Source organism: Macrotis lagotis, chromosome 8, assembly GCF_037893015.1.
Source record: "Macrotis lagotis isolate mMagLag1 chromosome 8, bilby.v1.9.chrom.fasta, whole genome shotgun sequence".
In the NCBI taxonomy this organism is placed as follows: domain Eukaryota; kingdom Metazoa; phylum Chordata; class Mammalia; order Peramelemorphia; family Peramelidae; genus Macrotis; species Macrotis lagotis.
This window is the reverse complement of record NC_133665.1, coordinates 39,359,757-39,378,956: the sequence shown is the minus strand read 5'-3', so window position 1 is coordinate 39,378,956 and position 19,200 is coordinate 39,359,757. Positions and strand designations below refer to the sequence as shown.

The following is a 19,200-nucleotide window of genomic DNA, read 5'->3' as shown; positions in this document are numbered from 1 at the left end:
AAATGTCAGATTATTTTACAACATTAGCTTAACTGTAAACATTTCTTCTTTTATTAGGCTAACTTAAAGGATGGGGTTGTCCATAAAGACATTATCCCAGAAGCTTATGATTTTGGTGAGTAATATTCCTTCTTTCAAGATTTTAGTGACCATTGCATTTTAAATGACTTCAAATGATAGCCTAATTTCCTATTATTTTCTGTTAGATTATTCTGGAAAATTATCATTTTCTCTTTGTTACTATTTAGTTTGCTTTTGGGGGATATCAGGAAATGGTCCAAGCTTTTGGAAACATAGAGGTTCTTTTTAAGTTGTTATTAGTTACTCTGTGGACATTCAAGAAGTGTTTATTGTTGGTGATTTATTATTAATAAGTAACTCAGTTCTTGTCTAAAGTTATTAACCTGAACTGTATCAGCAACTTGGGTATATAGACTTCTTCCTTTTTCCACTTATAGAACATGATATTTAGTTTTAAGGTGTTATCTAGTATGTGATGAAATAGTTGATTTAAATAGATTTAAATGTCATTTTATAAAATGCCCATAGCTGTGATAATTTAGCCTGTTTTACCAGACTGATTTATATTGCTTCTCAGATACTCTCATTTAAATGGAACCACTGGATCTTCTCTGTCCTTGGCATTTCAGCTGCTGTCTCTATGCTTTTGCGGAAGCTCAAACCCTTTAGTCATCTCTTCCAACCCTGGAAATCTCTGATCCCTTTGAGTCTTAGCTTAAAAGTCAACATCTTTACAAGACCTTTTCTCATTTTCCAATTGTTAGCATTTTCCTTCTATCTCTCTAAATTCCTTGTGCATATTTTTATTTACTTATGCATCATATACAACTTCTTCAACCAAGTAGAAAACAAGATAAAAAACTTAAATAATTAGAATATCTTTTAATACCCTTCCAGCTCTAAAATTCTCTAAAATTTAATTAAGGAGTGGTGCTGCAGTCTCACCAATATTAGAGAGTTGAAGTTAGAAGACATGGGTTTAAGTCCTGACAGAGGCGCTCCTTAGTTTTGTGACCTTAAACACATTTCTCTGAGGTACTAAAATAGTTTTAATATTCATTTTGTCTGTAGAAGAATTTTGTAATCATCATTTTATATGAAAGTGTAAACTATAGTAGTGTCAAACTCAAATAGAAATCAACTCTCCTAGGCCTTATATTGACTTGGAAAATCACAAATTAACATTATCTAGGTTGAATTGTATCTTTATTTATTTTGTTAAACATTTCCCAGTTACATTTTACTCTGGAGATTTTTGGCTAAGAGACCTCAGATACAGGCTTGAGCCCTCTGGTGTAAACTATTTTTATCAATGTCTAGGAGTTACAGATTAGTGGGAAAAGGGGAAAATATGTCATAAATCCTTTTCCCTTTTTAGTGTTTTTGAGGGTTGAAACCAAAACAGAAAAAGGTTTTCCTATATTGAGGTGATTGTTTTGTTTTCTTAGTTTAATTCTTATCAGTCTATGTTATTTTCTAGTATTCCACCCTATATCTGCTCAAGCCAGACTCCGTATGAATCTCCGAACAGATCTAGATTTTTCTTCACCAAATATGGATTTGGATGTTAGACTACACGATATAAGCATTGAATTGAATAAATCACAGGTGATATTGCTTTTTAAAATTATTTTTAATTGCCAATTGTATTTTTTGAAAATGAGAGCTAACTTTTTGAAATAATCTTTTAAAATTTAAAATATTTTTACATGCTTTTTTATTTTTGTTTTAAAAAAGTAAACAATTGAGGCATTTATTAACTTTTAGTGATTAGATAATACTTTTTGTCTGAGACATTTAAGACATTCCCCCCTATTTATCAGTATTTCAGTATCATGGAACTCCTTGAATCAATTGACATGATGACTCAAAATCAACCATATAGAAAATACAAGCCTGATGTACATGTTCATAATAATGCCACAAAATGGTAAGCACATTTTTTTCATAAAGATATTTTATTTAAAATAAAATTTCAAAATGACATTTAAAAATAACTTCTGGGAATTATTCATAAATTTCAATTGGGTGGGAGGTGGGTGCATTGTTGATTTATTTTTTCCACTTCTGTATTTCCACCTTCTTATTTGTAAGTCCTAAAGTATTTTTTTAGACATGGTTAGTCTGGGGCTTACATGATAACTGTTTGTTCCTAGGTCAATAATTTGATATATTTACATTTTGAAATTAAATGCAAAGTTTGAAGTGATAGTATTTAGAATGTAACTCTTTCCAAGTTATCTCTTAGAGGTACTGAACTTTCCTAAACAAAAATATTTCCTTTAAGTTTGATTTTAAATTTCCAAGCTCAATATTATTATTATTTTTTAAAGCTCTTTATGATAAATTATCCAAATATATTTTATCAGATATTGAATTCCAAAACTTCATCTGTTGGATGCTTTGTAGTTTATATTCCCTTTAGTATCCTAGAACCTTTAGACATGTTGACTTTTTGTTTATTAATCCCTTTTTCAATATCTGAGCTATTTCATAGTGTATATATCATATTCCTTAACTTTGTTATATAGTATGTTTGTGTATGTGTGTATATGTGTGTATCTGTATATATGTATGTGTTGTGTGTATATCTATATCTATATATAAAATACCTTAATTTTTTTAGAACTAAATCTGAAAATCTGGAACATGTTTTCCTTATTTGATTCCTTTTACTTTTTTAACCAGACCTTTCATTTCAATGATATAAGGAACTACATTGAGGAAACTTCTTTAACCAATATAGGTTGGTAGTTGCATTGTCCATAGCCTTAAAGGGTGTGGAAAAGAATAAGATTTATATAGCATCTGTTTTGTACCTTATATTATGGTAAGCCTTTAAAATTTGTTAAACTTTTCATTTGATTTTCACAACAATTCTTGAAAATATCCTCATTATTGAGGAAACTGAGTGAAGCAGAGGTTGAATGACTTTTCCAGGCTTACATCGGTAGTAATTATCTGAGGTTGGATTTGAACTGATTCTGATCCAGGTTCATCACTTTATCTACTGTGCCACCTAATTGCCTCTTATAAGAATTGATTGAATACCTTTAGAGGTTAAGTGACTTGATGAGGGACACATGGGCAATATGCAGCAGAGACAGGACACCCAAATCCATATGTCCCTGACTCTAAGACTGGCTCTTTTCATGTATATTGCCTTTCCATTTAGTTCTTTGTACATGTAGTAGGATTGACTCAGTCCAGTTTTTCTTATTTCTTTCTTGGTGGCCAAGGTGCTAATAATCTATAACTCAAAAAGAAGAGTAGCAGAAGGGAAGAAGAGAAAAGTGACCTGACTTATCACTACTTCATTAGTATGAACTTTTAGAATATATATAATTTCAACTTTATCTCGGAGCCATTTTTATCTATTTTTTCATTAGGTGGAAGTATGCAATAACTGGTATTCTTGAAGTAGATGTCCAGCCCAGGCTTCGCATGTGGTCATGGAAGCACATTCTTCAACATAGGCAAAACATGAAGCAGTATAAAGAACTTTATAAGAAGAAGATAAGAAGTAAGAAACCGACTGATGAAATTCTGAATGCTTTGCAGGTTAGCATTCTTTTTAAAACATTGCTGATGCATTGACTATACAATATGTACTATGAAACTGCTTTTGGCTTTTGTGACGTGTAATTTCCTGATTCCACTATTAATAGTTTCTCTTAATGTTACCTATTTGTGTCTTCTACTAAAGCCTGCCTTTTCTATTTTTTTTCCTCCATATTCATTTCTATAAAGGAATCATCCTATCAATTCTCATTTATATGCCATTGAAGACTCTCCTAAATTATTTGAGATTTTAGAATTTGCCTAAATCTGGAAGCTTTTTAATCTTCCTGGGGTCACAGTTATCCTAAACTTTTATCCAAATTTTCATTATGTCATTTTCCTGATGAAGAATCTGCATATGATACAACATTAGCTTTCTAGACTTTGAGATTTTTAAGGTTTACATAATCCAGTCATTATACTTCATTTCACCCAATTTGCTAACATAGATCCTTATATGTCAGTCATAAAAATTTCCTTAGTCTCCCATATATGCCATTTTAATTTCTGTACAGAATCTTTGTTCATATGCTCTGCTTGGAATACTCATAACCTAGATTTTTCTATAATTATCACAATTCTATTCATCCATTAAGGCCAAGATCAAATCCTGTTCTATGTATAAAATTTTCAACTACTTGACTGTGGTTTATAATGATTTCTTCTTTCTCTGAATTAGTTTTAGTACATTTAGTCTATGCCTCTTAATTGTATGCCTGCACTGTTTGTTCATGTTGTCTGGTTCATTTTTCTTTCTGCTTTGTAAAGTTTTAGTTTATTGAAGGTATAGCTTTTAGAATCTTAGAATCTTAGACCTAGGAACGAGCTCAGTCTCTTATTCTGCATAAAAAGAAACAATGACCAGCATAGGGAAAGGTACGCTAAACAGGACAGGTGAGCTAAAACTCAGTTAATTTTTAGTTTTGTCAGGACTAGAACCAACATCTCCTGATTTTGTCCAGTCTTTCTGCACCATGATGTTGCTTTTTTTTTTTTAATTTCCCCTAAACCAAAATCTATGGTCCTGGTTACAAAGTAGCATGCCACATTGTGAGAACATGCTGATTAATTGATTGAAGAAACAAAATCAAAGTCATTGTTTTAAGGTCCCTGGCAATAAATCAATTGGCCACTTTAGCGTTCTATGGTTATTATATCAGATGTAGGGTCCTCATTATTAAATCAGAATTAGCTTCATTTAATGTATGTTTATTGAAGGGGGCAGGGCCTCCAGAGTTTGAACTTAAGAAAGCAAAACAGAATTAGATTAACATAAACGTTTATTGATATTTCTCTAAACTTGCTCATTTCCTAGCATGTGGATGTGTGTATGTGTGTGGGGTCAGAAAGGAGAGCCAAACCCCTGAAATACAGTGCTGAATTGGAGTTTTTGTATGCTTTGATTTCAAAAAGTGGGTTCTGAACAGCTGCCACCTGCTTATGCAGTCAAAGGAGGGGTAGGGTGGGGGAGGTTTATCAGATATTTCATAAAAGGAGTACTTTATCAGTTAATCTAAAAACTTTCACTAAGCATGGGAATTCTTTCCCTTCTTAAGCTGTGGGTGCTATCTTTTTTTTTGAAAGATTTTATTTATTTTGAATTTTACAATTTTCTCCCTAATCTCACTTCCCTCCCCCGCCCCCTCCACAGAAACTAGTCTATTAATATTTGTTTTCATGGTATACATTGATCTAAGTTGAATGTGTTGAGAGAGAGATCATATCTTTAAGGAAGAAACATAAAGTATGAGATGTAGCAGAATTACATAATAAGATAACTTTTTTTTTTTAACTTAAAGGTAATAGTCTTTGGTCTTTGTTCAAACTCCACAGTTCTTTCTCTGGATTCAGATGGCATTCTCCTTTGCAGATACCCCAAAATTGTGCCTGATTGTTGCCCTGTTGGTATGAGCAAGTCCATCAAGTTTGATCATCACTCCCATGTTGCTGTTAGGGTGTACAATGTTCTTCTGGTTCTGCTCATCTCACTCAGCATCAGTTCATGCAAATCCTTCCAGGCTTCCCCTGAATTCCATCCCTCCTGGTTTCTAATAGAACAATAGTATTCCATGACATACATATACCACAGTTTATTAAGCCATTCCCCAATGGATAGACATTCACTCCATTTTCAATTCTTTGCCACTGCAAAAAGAGCTGCTATGAATATTTTTTCACAAGTGATGTTTTTACCCTTTTTCATCATCTCTTCAGGGTATAGACCCAGTAGTGGTATTGCTGGATCAAAGGGCATCATGGCACATTTTTGTTGCCCTTTGGGCATAATCCCAAATTGTTCTCCAGAAAAATTGGAAGAGTTCACAGCTCCACCAACAATGTATTAGTGTCCCAGATTTCCCACATCCCTTAGGTGCTATCTTGATGGAATTTGGAAAACAAACCGGCAAGTCTTTGTTTCTTAAGTTGACATTTTTGTATAAAAGTCTGGCATTTTTTACATTAAAATTTGTATCTAATTCTTAAAGACCTGATTCACCTTTCATAATTACTTATTTGTGGTGATTAAGAAGAGACATTCGGGACAGCTAGGTGGCGCAGTGGATAGAGCACTGGCCCTGAAGTCAGGAGTTCCTGAGTTCAAATCCGACCTCAGACACTTAATAATTACCGGGCTGTGTGGCCTTGGGCAAGCCACTTAACCACATTTGCCTTGCAACCTCCCCCCAAAAAATCGACTAAAAAACCCCCCAAAGAGGAGACATTCTTTATATCTCAAGTGAAAAATGACTGCAATTTTTCAACTAATTCTCTAATTCTATTCTTAAAAGCCCTTAAAAAAATATATATGTATATGTTTATATATATATTTTAGTTTTTGCAAGGCAGTGGGGTTAAATGACTTGTGCAAGGCCACACAGCCTGGTAATTATTAAATGTCTGAGGCAAGATTTGAACTCAGGTACTCCTGACTCCAGGGCTGGTCCTTTATCCACTGAGTCACCTAGCTGCTCCCAAGGGCATGTATATTTTTAAAGAGAAAAATTCCCTGTTCATAATATTCAAATTAAGATATTTTCAGGTGATTCAATAGATTTTGTGCCAGTGCTTTACTGTATTATGTTTTAAACATATGTGTATCTTTAAAAATTTTAATTTTTTGTTCCATATGACAGTTTTCTTTGATACTTGTTTATTATTGCAATTGATAGTATAAAGAGTACTTTTCAGATGTTACTATTGAAGAATGCAATGTTTTCCAAATTCATACTTATTTCTCTTCATTTTTGCTCTCTAGTACTCATGTCATTTCTTTGTTTTGCTCACTATTAAGTCACCCTTCCTACACACAAAAGTTCCCTCAGTTTACACAATAATTTAATAGCCTTTGTATAGTTATACAGAGGATGTTAATACATCTTTTCTCTTTTTTACTTTCAGGATTTGGAGAAGATCTTGGATGTATTTAACATCACATTGGCAAGACAGGAAGCTGAAGTTGAGGTAAATTTATATATTTTTTCAATTGCTGGAAAATAAGACCAAGGTCTTGAAATTACAGGATGAAGTTATATGGATTCTAGTTTATATATACACCTAAATTACTTGGACCTGAGATTCTGCCCTTCCCATTTTAATCTCAGGTCACTTTCTGAAAAAAATAGTATTTCTTTAAATTCTTGAATTTATCGAAGAAAAACACATTACTATTGCTATATTGACTTTATTTGTGTTCCTGCTTTCCATAAGAAGAAGAAAACTTTTCTGTCAGCAACAGTTATAAGAAACCATAGAGAGAGATATCTGACTTTTGAATCTGTAGTTCAAATAAATTTGCATTTATACACATTCTGCTGTCACTGGATGCACATAGGGCATTTATTTGCTTAACTATTGGCTTAGGAAGACAAGGATGAATTTATTTTTTAATTTCTAACTACTTGCCAGTTCATCAAATTTATTTTATAAGTTTGTTTCTATATTGCATAGTTTTATGTAACTTTAATTTTATATAATATTCATTTACTGTGTCATAGGTAAAGAAAGCTGGACTCAAAATTTTTGGAGCAGGATCTCTTGAGGAAAATAAAGGTTGGTTTGGTTGGATATGGAATTGGTCAGAGTCAAACAGTCATGAGCGAGCAGATGTTAAACCCTCAGGTATGTCCATTTAGTTAATTTATAATATCAATTATCTTTTAAACATATGAATTTAAAGCTTTGGGAAGAATTATATTTTAAATTTAAATAAATCCCTGAAATATTTCTTTATTTCTATGCCAGTTTGACTTGGAAACACAAATTCACTCATTTTGGTGGATTTGGAATAGATTTTTAATGACATGATATATAATTCTATTTCCTTGTTACCTTGGAAAGAAGTTTCTGGTCAAGTTTTGATAGTCAATAAATATTTATTAAGGGCCTACTACTGCCAACCATTGTGCCCTGGAGATATAAACAGGAAAAAAATAAAAGCAATGTCTGTCTTCAAGGAACTTGCAATCTAAAGAGGGAAGACTACAGAAAAAAAAGCAAAAGATTACTGCAGGGGGGTGGGGGAGAGAAGAAGAAGAAGGTCTGGGGAAAGTATCTGGTGGAAAATCATTGGCGTTCCAAAGAGGGTAGAGCCTTCAGGTGAGAAAAGAGGAAATGATCTGAACTGAATTCCCTCCTTAAATAGAAGTTTTGGAGTTCATGCTCTGCCCTCCAATCAGGTGGTCACCCAGATGGTGATGAACTGGAGTAACTGATGAGATCTTATGAGAATGATGGGATTTTCCCAGTAAATTTCACTTAAGTTGCCCCAAGGATTTGTGCTTGACACTGTCTTTAATATTTCTATTAATGACGTATATAAATAAAGTGAATGGAAAATAATTAAGTGGTATTCTATATAAATTCAAAATGAGACAATCTCTGCCCTCAAGTAGCTTTTTTAGGAAGGAGGAATATTACTATAGAAGTATGATGGCCAGGGAAGGGAGTTAAAGTCTAGAAAGTAAAAAACGAAAAACAAAAACAATGTTGACTAGAACATTAGAACATGGTCATGTTTCTTCCAGAGCAAATGGTTGTTTTGATTCCACTATAGTTTTCAGGGCAAGAGTAAATCAGAGAGGGTTTAGGGAAGATGCATGAAATTGCGGCAGCTCGGTGGAATAGCAATTTAGTCGCTGAACCTTGAGTCAGAAAGAGCTGAGTTCAGAACTGGCCCTTGGCACTTCTCAGTGTGAAAGCAGACAAATAATTTCACTTTTATCTCAGTTTCCCTATCGGTAAAATAGAAATGATGATGATGATAATGATAATAATAATAATAATGCCTTCCTCTCATGGTTGTTTTAAGGATAAAATGATTGTAAAGTTCTTTGCAGAGCTTAGGAACCTATGTCAATGTTAGCTGTAGCCATGTTGGTGGTGGTTGTTTCAAAGAATGTACCCTGGGAATACAAAGACAAAAATGGAAGATAATTAGTTAATAGTAGGGTGATAATTATCTATTCTTTACAATTTACTAGTTTTATGCCTGTTTCTTTTTTTTTGAAGGCAGGAAGTAATATTTGGACATATTTATATACATAAATTCTTTACATAATTTATGAATTTTTTTGTTTAACTATGGTCAGCATCATTTTGTGGATGCTTTTTTAAAAAGAATTTCTTAATAAAAGTCTCATTGTAATTCGAAAAATAAAATCTCAGATTTTTCACACTTTATTTCATAATCAACTAGAAATTTCATTCATATACCTTCTATCTTAAAGCAAACAACATTTATTTATTTTTAATTTACATTTTTATTTATCCATACATTTGTTTATTTATACATACATTACTAAAATGTATAATCCTCTGTCATTCCACAAAAATTTAAAAACCTCATGAGAAATAAAGTGAAAGAAAGAGAAAAAATGTGCTTCAGTCTTTGTTCAGCTCTGTCTCTGGGGTGGATTTCATTCCTTACTATAAGACCATCAGAGAAGTTACTTCCATATTTTTCCTCACAGTTGTTGTTACTGATTGTAATTTCCTCCATTCATTCCTCCCCACTCCCATTTATTCTATTTTCTCTCTCCATTCACTCTGTTCCTTCTCAAAAATCCCTACATCCCACTCCAGAGACCCAGAAACCACCCAGCCCCTTGGTCCTAAATAGGCCACCCAAACCCATCACCCTGCAAAAAAAAGTGATCCTCCCTCTCCTCTATCACCTATACCCCCCCCTCCCCTTCCTCTGTCTCCTTTCTCCCATCCCCTTCCTCTCCTTTTTCCTCTAGGGTAAAATATTTCTATACCTTATTAAGTATGTATGTTGTTTCCTCTCTGAGCCTTTTCTGGTGAGAATGAAAGCTTACTCATTCCCCCTCACCTTCCCCCCCTTCCAATGCATTACAAAAACTTTTAATTTATTCTTTTACACGAACTATCTTAGTCCATTCTATCTCTTCTTTCCCTTTTTTGCCCATTGATTCCATCTTTATGGTATATTATATCTTCATATTCAACTCCCTCCTGTACCTTATCTAAATATGCTCCTCCTAACTGCTGTAATTATCTATATTATCAGTATCATCTTCCTATGTAGGAGTATAAGCAGTTCAACATCATTAAATTCCTCATAATTTCATCTTCCCATCTACCCTCTTTATGTTTTGCCTGAGTCCTGTACTTAAAGATCAAAATTTCTGTTTAATTCTGGCCTTTTCAACAGGAAAGTTTGAAATTCACCTATTTCATTGAATGCTCATCTTGCCCTGGAAGAGGAATGTTCAGTTTTGCTGGATAATTGATTCTCAGTTATAATCCAAGCTCTTTTTCCTTCCAGAATATTATATTCCAAGTCCTATGAGCCTGTAATGTGGATGCTGCTAAATCCTGTGTAATCCTGACTCTGTAGCTCCACAATATTTGAATTGTTTCCTTCTGACTGCTTGTAATATTTTCTCTTTGACTTGGAAGTTCTGGAACTTGGCTATGATATTCCTGGGCGTTTTTTTTTTTTTTTTTTTTTTTGGCTCTCAGGAGATCAGTAGATTATCTCAATTTCTATTTTGCACTCTGCTTCTAGGATAGCAGGACAGTTTTTCTGTAGAAATTCTTTAAAAATGAAGTCAAGGGGTAGCTAGGTAGCACAGTGGATAGAGCACTGGCCCTGGAATCAGGAGTACCTGAGTTCAAATCCGGTCTCAGACACTTAATAATTACCTAGCTGTGTGGCCTTGGGCAAGCCACTTTAACCCCACTGCCTTTTGAAAACCTTAAAAAAAATGAAGTCAAGGCTCTTTTTTCTGGTCATGACTTTCAGGTAGCCTAATAATTTTTAAGTTGGCCTCTCCAGGATCTGTTTTCCAGGTCAGTTGTTTTTTTTTCAGTGAGATATTTCATGTTTTCTTCTAGTTTTTCATTCTTTTGGCTTTGTTTTATTGTTTCTTGAGTTCTCACAAAGTCTCAGCTTCCCTTAACTCCATTCTACATTTGAAGGAGTTGTTTTCTTCAGAGAGCTTTCTTATCTTCTTTTCTATCTGGCCAATTCTTTTTTAAGGTATTCTTCTCATTAACTTTTTGGACTGCTTTTTCAATTTGATCTAAACTTATTTTTAAATGTTGTTTTCTTTAGCTTTTGTGGATCTCCTTGACTAAACTGCTGACTTGGTTTTCATGTTTTTCCTGCATCGCTCTCATTTCTCTCCCCAATTTTTACTCTACCTACCTTAATTGATTTTTGAAATCTTTTTTGAGCTGTACCATAGACCAGCCCAACTCCTGTTATTCTTGGAGAATTTGGATGCATACAGAAGCTTGGACTGTGTCATCTTTTGAGAGTATGTTTTAATCCTCCATGGGTCCAAAGTAATTGTCGATGGTCAGGTTCTTTTGTCTGTTAACTCATTTCCCCCATCCCCTGGTTTTGAGGAACTTCCCAACCTTTTAAGTCTTATTGGGACATTCCCACAATTCTCAGTTCCTTCATGGTCTTATGAGAGGCTTTGACAATTCTCCTGGCCTGTGCTCTGGTCTGTGGATGACCACAAGCCTCCCTTTGCCCTGGAGCTGTGAGAAGGGCTCCTGCTCTATGGCCCCAGACTCTGACCAGGGTCTGGACAAAGCACCAGAGTCCTGTCCCAGGGGCAGAGGAGAGACCTCGACATTCTCATACCCCCTTCCTTTTCATGTGCTGAGCTCTCTGGAAGCAGTGCTGGGTTGCTCCCTGCTAGGCAACTCCACAGGTCTGCTTCTGTTTCTGGAATCTGGGCTGCACTGAGGGTTACAGCTGTGCTGAGGGCCACCACGCTGACCTGGGCTCCATGCTCACTCTGGTAGAGTTTACTGGATGATCTTCCGAGTTGTGCTTGGTTTTCCCTGGGTTGGCAGGTATCAAAACAACGTTTTTAAATCTAGTAATAATTTAAAATATTTTAAATTTCTGCCTCTGTATATTTTCTTAAAAATCTTTGTAAGCATCATCCAAACATCAGAAATACTGAAATATTGAAATATTGAAAACATTAAGAGAAGCTAAACTCTAGTTAATATTATTTGATTTGATTTTTTTTTTTCATTTTTTATCTATAAGGTCTTGAAGGCTATATGACATCTGAAGAGAAGGCTAAGCTCTATGAAGCAATTGGTTATAGTGAAAACGCTGTTGACCCAACATTGCCCAAAACAGTATGCTATTATTACTTCATCAAATGTTTGATGCAGCCGTTTGTTTTACTATCAGTTTATTATTTTGTGGAATCTATTTTTCATATTTGGAAAAGTATGTTCTTTAAAATAAGTATGTGTACATAAAATAGTTTATTTCGTTTATCTTTAATGAATGCTTTGATTTTCTTAAAAGATTTAACTTTTATTACTATATCAGTAGTAGTGATTTAAAAAACCTCTGAGAATTTGTTCCTAAATTATGACATTTTAGAGCAGATTGAATCTTAGAGGTCATTAAGCCATACCCCACTTTACATATAAAGAAGGTGGTTTTGAAGAAATATGTTCTCTAAAGTTTTAGAGCTAGGATTAGTACCAATACTGATTTTTAGTCCTGTGTTCCAATAGAGTATTTCTCTAATAGGGAAATCTATTCTGATCTTGGCTAGTCAGAGCTATCCATCATGCTTGCTATGGCTCATTTGAATTCTTTTATGCTTTACTGATAGTTCAAGAAGAGCTGAGCCACAACATTTTGGCTCTTGAGTCTATTTACCTACCTGCTCCAACAAATTCCATCATGTATCAGTTCCTGGGCTAACCAGGGAAAATAATTTGGGTAAATACATACCATATTTGAAGGACTTTTTGACCAGTAACTATTGAAATCTTGGCAGCAGGTGGCACAGTGAGTGTCTAGCCTGGATTCAGGAAGACTTTACCTTCAGCCTCAGATACTTACTAGTTGTGTGACCCTAGGCAAATCACTTAATTCTGCCTCAGCTTCCTTATCTGTGAAGAGAATGGAAAAGGAAAAGGCAAACTTCAGTTTCTTTGTCAAGAAAACACTATATGAGGTCACAAAGAATCAGACATAATTGAACAATAAATCTATGCTTATCTTTGCAGTAAAGCCACTTTGTTCTAAGGTTTCTAACCCCCTTGTAAAAGAGAAATTAAGAATTGCTACCTTAATCCTTATGTCATATAGTGGCTTTATAATGAGATGCCTTCAAAGTGCTTTGGGATTATTTGAATTAAAAGTTGTGGAAATAATAATAGGTATGTTCATTTTTGTTCAATTTTCATTTTATGCTTCTTTACATATTCCCTAGTATGAAGCCAAAAAATTATCTCTACGCTTGGAAAGCATGCATATTTCCTTAAGGGAAAACCTGAAAAATTCTGAGTTGGTACTTATTTCCTTAGGAGAATTCAGCACACTGATCATACAGAGACCAGGAGCACAAGCAATAAAGTAAGTGTCCATATATTTTAATTTTAATGCTATTATGAGAAAAGATCACAATGTAAGATCTGGAAGATGTTATAGTCTTGCTTTTTCTTCAGCATTTCTCCAGACCTGCCATTATTTACTAATAATATTTCTAAAGTTTTATTTTTAATATAGTTTTTAAAGTTTTGTATATTTTTAAAATATGCCCAGAACTTATTTTGGGGATGAGAAGCAATATGAGTCATCAACCAGTTTTTTTGTGTTTTAGTCTTGTTATGGAATTTGATGATGCTTCCTTAAATACCAGATTTTCTCTATCAACAAGTTTGTATTGAGAAGAGTTTGAAGTTAATCTATTAATTATAGATTATGCATTAATTAATTTGAAAGACAGAAATAGTCTCTGCCTTTAGGGAGATCATATTCAAATATGTTAGACAACATGTAAATAACTAGCTAAGTAAAAGATAAGGCAGAATAGGCAAAAGGCAATCTAAGTGGGGAAAGCACCAGTAGTTAGGTAAAAAGACATCCTGCAGAAGGTGAGATTTGAAGGAAGCTGAATAAAGTAAGAAGGAAGAATACTCCAGACATGGAAGACAGCTAGTACAAAGGAAGGGGAGATGGAGGAATGACAAATAGGATGGAATAGCTAGGTCTTAGAATGTGGCAGAGATTAATGTAAGAGAAAGAATGGAGATAAAAGAAGGGACCAGATTTTTTGTTTGTTTATTTTACATTTTACAAAATAAAATTGTTATGTGCACAGCAAAGTCACATAAGAGAGGATTCATAATATAAAACAATAAATTTCAATTTCAAGAAAGTCTATATAATGTATATTACATATTGTGTTCAAAATTGTCCATCTTTCTTTGCTTCCTTATAGGTTTTCTTCTGTTCTCTGCTCTGCACTGATAGGCTATAATTAAACATGGATACATACACACACATATACACACACATATATACATATATACATACTTTTGTATTTATATAGATATTCCTATATATATAATATATATATCCATATATGTAGGCTTTATATATTTTTATACACATACACACATATTTGGCTTGTGTATATCTTTCATTTTTATATCATTTCCTTTTTCTTTTTGTTGTTTTTGCAAGGCAATGGGGTTAAGTGACTTGTCCAAGGCCACACAGCTAGGTAATTATTAAGTATCTGAGGCTGGATTTGAACTCAGATACTCCTGACTCGAGGGCTGGTGCTACTACACCTAGCTAAACCCCCCCCCCCCCCCAATTTCCTTTTTTAAAAATTTTTTATTTATTTAAGACAATGGGGTTAAGTCACTTGCCCAAAGTCAAACAGCTAGGTATTAAAGGTCTGAGGTCAGCTTTGAATTTAGGTCCTCCTGACTCTACCTAACTGCCACCATTATTATAACATTTCCTAAAAACAATCCCTCCTCACTGCTACTTAACTTCTACTTGCTACTTTGCTCTCCTATTCCTTAATCAAATCAAAGAAGTCCTCTTTTACACATTCTTACCTCCTTCTCCATTGATCTATACATCCTTTTATTACCCTCTTCCCCTTAATCTCCACCCCCTTCTATATACCCTCTTATCCTATTCCTTTATTCTTAACTCATTAACCTTCTTATCCCCTTCTCTTATCTCTGTCTGAATTTAGAAGACTTTTATAGTCATATTTATATGTATACGTATTATCCCTTCTTTAACTCATTCCCAATGAGAGGTTTTTCAGAAGCTGCCTTTCTTCATCTAATTCCTCTGTATTAATACTTCTCATATCTTTTTTGTATAAGATGATGACTTTTTAAAATCTTTTCCTAGAGCATTTCACTTTTAAGAATCTCATCCTACTTAGCTCTGCTCCTATCTTTTCTTCTAACAATCCAATTACTAATAACAATCTTGGACATATGTATATCTGTATACGTGAGTGTATTTAATTATATATAGATATATTATATATATCTATACACACACATACACACACACACACACACACACACACACACACACAGACACAGTAAATACTTTTTTCTTATTGAGTCCCTTGTAATTAGTCTTTGGGTTTACCTTAATATTTTTCTTGGTTCTTGCATGTCAAATTTTCTATTAAGTTCAGGTCATTTTCCAACAAAATCATGAAAGTCTAACAATTTGATGAATGTCCATTTTTTTTTTATTCAGGATTGACTGCAACCCCATATCTTTTTTCGCTCTTTAATATGTTGTGTTCCAAAAACCTGTGGGTTTTTTTTTCTCAAGGCAAAGGGATTAAATGATTTGCCCGAGGTCACACAGCTAGGTAATTATTAATTGTCCTGAGTCCACATTTGAAACAGGTCCACCTGACTCTCGGGTCAGTGCTCTGTCCACTGTGCCACCTAGCTTCCCCAGAACCTGAGGTCTTTTAAAGTAGCTGATGCTAGGTCTTGTGTAATTCTAATAGTGTTTCTGTCGTATTTGAATTGGTATTTTTCTTGTTGCTCTTAATATTTTCTTCTTATCCTGAGGTTTTTGGGATTTAGCTGTGATACTCCTGCCACTTCTCCTTCCTTTCTAATTCTACTTTCCCCTCTTTATTGCAACACTTCAGGACAATTTTCTTTAATTATTTCTTATATTATTGTATCAGGATTCTTTTTTTATAGTAGCTGTCAGATAGATTATTCTTATATTTTTCTCTTCTTGATCTATTTCCAAATCTGTTTTTCTTGTGAAGTGTTTCACCTTCCCCCCCTTTTTAAAATTCTTCATATTTTGGGTTTTTTTCTTCATCTCTTATAACTTCATAACTACACTGACTTTCTCTTGGCCAATTCTAATTATCAGAGTCATTTTTCTTCCTTGAATTCTGTAAACCAGTTGGTTTACTTTTTTCCATAATTTTCTTGTTTTTCTTGGATTAGTTTTTTTTTGCTTCAGCATCTTCCTATGAAGATGAACACTGGTCTTCTCTGTTCTCCATAGTAACTGTCTGTAGTTGGTTTTTTCTTCCTTCGCCTGCTTATTAAAAAAATTTTTTTTAGCATTTTTTTTCTTATATACCTCTCTAGTCCTGTGGTATGGGGGGACTTGGCTCCAGCCTCTATACTTTCTTCCTCCTCCAAAGCCCCTTAGCACTGTGCTGGAAACGATCTTATTCTTTAAGAACCCTCCAGTGGTTATAACCCTCATTTCTCTCCTCTGGCCTGGAATCAAGACCTAGAACTCTGGCTTCACCTGTGCTTCTGCCCTCCCTGGCTCTGCTGCTTCCTGCTTGCCCAGGTGGGGGTCTCCCCTATACACCTGACCCTGGTGTCTGCAGCAGAGCTTCCTGTGACTGGGGAGGGGGCTCCTTCTGCCCCTTGCTGCCCCTGGAGCTGCCCCTTGCTGCCCCTGGAGCTGCCCCTTGCTGCCCCTTGCTCTTTCAGGGTATTTTCCCCTGGAGGTGTTTATAATTCACTTGGTCAGCAGAACCTTAGTCCCTGGATCTTTTTTTTTTTTTTCAGATCTTCTCTGGTTTTCCTAGAAGGAAAATTTTTGTTTATTTTTGCTGCTCTACTTTCACTCTGAGGTTTTTTTTTTTTTTAACTTAGTGGAGAAAATATTTGAACCTGTAGGTAATAGGAAACCAGTCAAGTTTTTTGAGTAGTAGGGTGGCATTTTCAGGCCCATGACTTAGGAAAATCATTTTTAGAGTCAGAATGGAAGGCTGGTGTGGTGAAATTTATGACAGGGAGATTGATTAAAAGAGGGTTGTAGGGGTCAGGTAGGAGTCAAGAGGACCTGAGTTCAAATTTGAACTCAGACACTTAATAATTACCCAGCTGGGTGACCTTGGGCAAGTCACTTAACCTCACTGACTTGTCAAAAAAAAAAGAGGATTGTAGGAGTCTAGGCAGGAGGTGATGAGGGCCAAGTATGGAGTATGGAGAGATGATGTATCAGAGATATTGTGAGGGTCAAGTGCCACTGAATGTTGAGGTAAGGGAGGTAACAAAAATGATATCAAGGTGCAAATCTAGATGACAGGGAGGATGGTGGTACCTTCACTAATACAGGGAACTTAGAAATGGTGGGGGAGGATTTGAGAGATAAAGGTAATGGCTTCTATTTTGGTCATGTTTAGTTTGAGAGGTATATGATATATCCAGTTCAAGATGTCCACAAGACAATTGGTGATGTGACATTATAAGTCAAGAGAGAGAGATGATAGTTACAAATACAGATAGGGAAACAATCAATTACATTCAGATGATAATTGAACCCATGGCAGCTCTTAAGATTGCCAAGTGAGATAATAAAGAGAGGGGGGAAAAGGGAAGAGACAGAACATTGATAAACAACCACATTTTGTGAAATGGAAAAAGAACTAATAAAGCAGCTGTGTATGCCACTTCAGACAGAGAATATTTTTATTTGAATATATTGACTGTGAATTTGGAAATTTTTAACCTTTTATTTTTGTTTTGTTTTAAGTTTTTAATATTAAAATGTTTATTTTGTATATTGATTTTTATGCTTTTTTATATAGATTTGAATGCAAAATAGACTCCTTCCATATTACTGGTTCATCAAATTGTGCCTCAAAATCTTGCCTTCTTTCTCCATTGGATGATTTTTCTTCACTTTTCAAAATTATGTTTGAGACCAACCCATTAGATGAATCTGTTGCTCAGAGATGTGTCATAGAAGCTGAACCCATAGAAATCATTTATGATTCAGTAAGTAAAGATTCTTCTATCATCATAGGCTTTTCTTTGATATCCACGTATAAATAAATGTATTGTGCTTAATTGTATTTTAACAGAATACAGTGAATTGTATAGTGGAATTCTTTCAACCCCCAAAAGAAGTTCGTTTGGCCCAATTAACTACAGCAACTTTGATGAAACTGGAAGAATTTCGTGAGAAGACATCAACAGGTAAAAACCATATTTACTGTTGGTGAATCAAAAATCAAAATCACTCAACACATAAAAGAATGGTTAATTTATTATGTTAAAGGATATAATTTAAAATTTTTATTTTTCTAGACAAAAATTATTATAGAACTTTAATTTGATATATTTTTACATTTAAACATCAATATGATAGTAAACGTGGGTTTGGTGTATTGGAGGACAATCCTCAGAGACAGAAAGTTCTAGATTCAAGTCTGGCCTCTGACGTCTCCTGATCCTGTGACCCTGAACAAATCACTTAACCTCTCAGTGCCTCAGGTAGTTCCTCAAGAATGTAAATTGTACAATATTTGCTCTTTTGTCCTTGGAAAGAAATTTGGGAGTATACTATTTCAGTAAAATCAGGAATTCCCCTCCCTCTAAAATATGGTAATAAATATGTCTCTTTGACACTTGAAAGGATCAAAACTAAATTTGTACTTTTAAACCTTCAGTTATTTTTTGGGGGAATACTAAGTTTAGTTTTCAACTTAGTTCTTTTTTACCTTTTCCTTTTTCTTTGTTTCCTTTGCTGTTTGTTATCCCTTAGTGTTCTTATACTTCCTTGCTAAGGTCACCTCTGTTTCTAATCTTCTATCTTCCTACTTGATCTTTTATGCTGTTTCTGGTGTTCGAATTATAATTGGTGATATGTTCCAGTAAGTTTGTGTCCATCATAATTCCTAGGATGCCATCTTGGTAGCAGGGATATGAGACATACTCAAATAACAATATAAAAATTAGTTTGAATTATATGCACATGACGAATTTAATTAAAAGGACATAAAGGTCACTTTTCTTGAATAATGGAGGACAATGACTTGTATTTCTTGAGACTTC

General features: G+C 34.3%; 1 protein-coding gene across 6 annotated transcripts in view; it reads left to right on the top strand.

Moving 5' to 3' along the window:
• VPS13A (vacuolar protein sorting 13 homolog A) overlaps window positions 1–19,200 on the top strand; it is a 349,000-nt gene that overhangs the window by 84,062 nt on the left and 245,738 nt on the right. For all 6 annotated transcript variants that reach the window (XM_074196703.1, XM_074196708.1, XM_074196704.1 and 3 more), the window contains 10 exons: window positions 58–115; window positions 1,502–1,629; window positions 1,845–1,951; window positions 3,411–3,582; window positions 6,982–7,044; window positions 7,578–7,701; window positions 12,119–12,213; window positions 13,311–13,453; window positions 17,952–18,141; window positions 18,228–18,342. In XM_074196703.1, coding sequence (XP_074052804.1) covers window positions 58–115; window positions 1,502–1,629; window positions 1,845–1,951; window positions 3,411–3,582; window positions 6,982–7,044; window positions 7,578–7,701; window positions 12,119–12,213; window positions 13,311–13,453; window positions 17,952–18,141; window positions 18,228–18,342 — 1,195 coding nt within the window. The remainder of the gene's footprint in view (window positions 1–57; window positions 116–1,501; window positions 1,630–1,844; window positions 1,952–3,410; window positions 3,583–6,981; window positions 7,045–7,577; window positions 7,702–12,118; window positions 12,214–13,310; window positions 13,454–17,951; window positions 18,142–18,227; window positions 18,343–19,200) is intronic.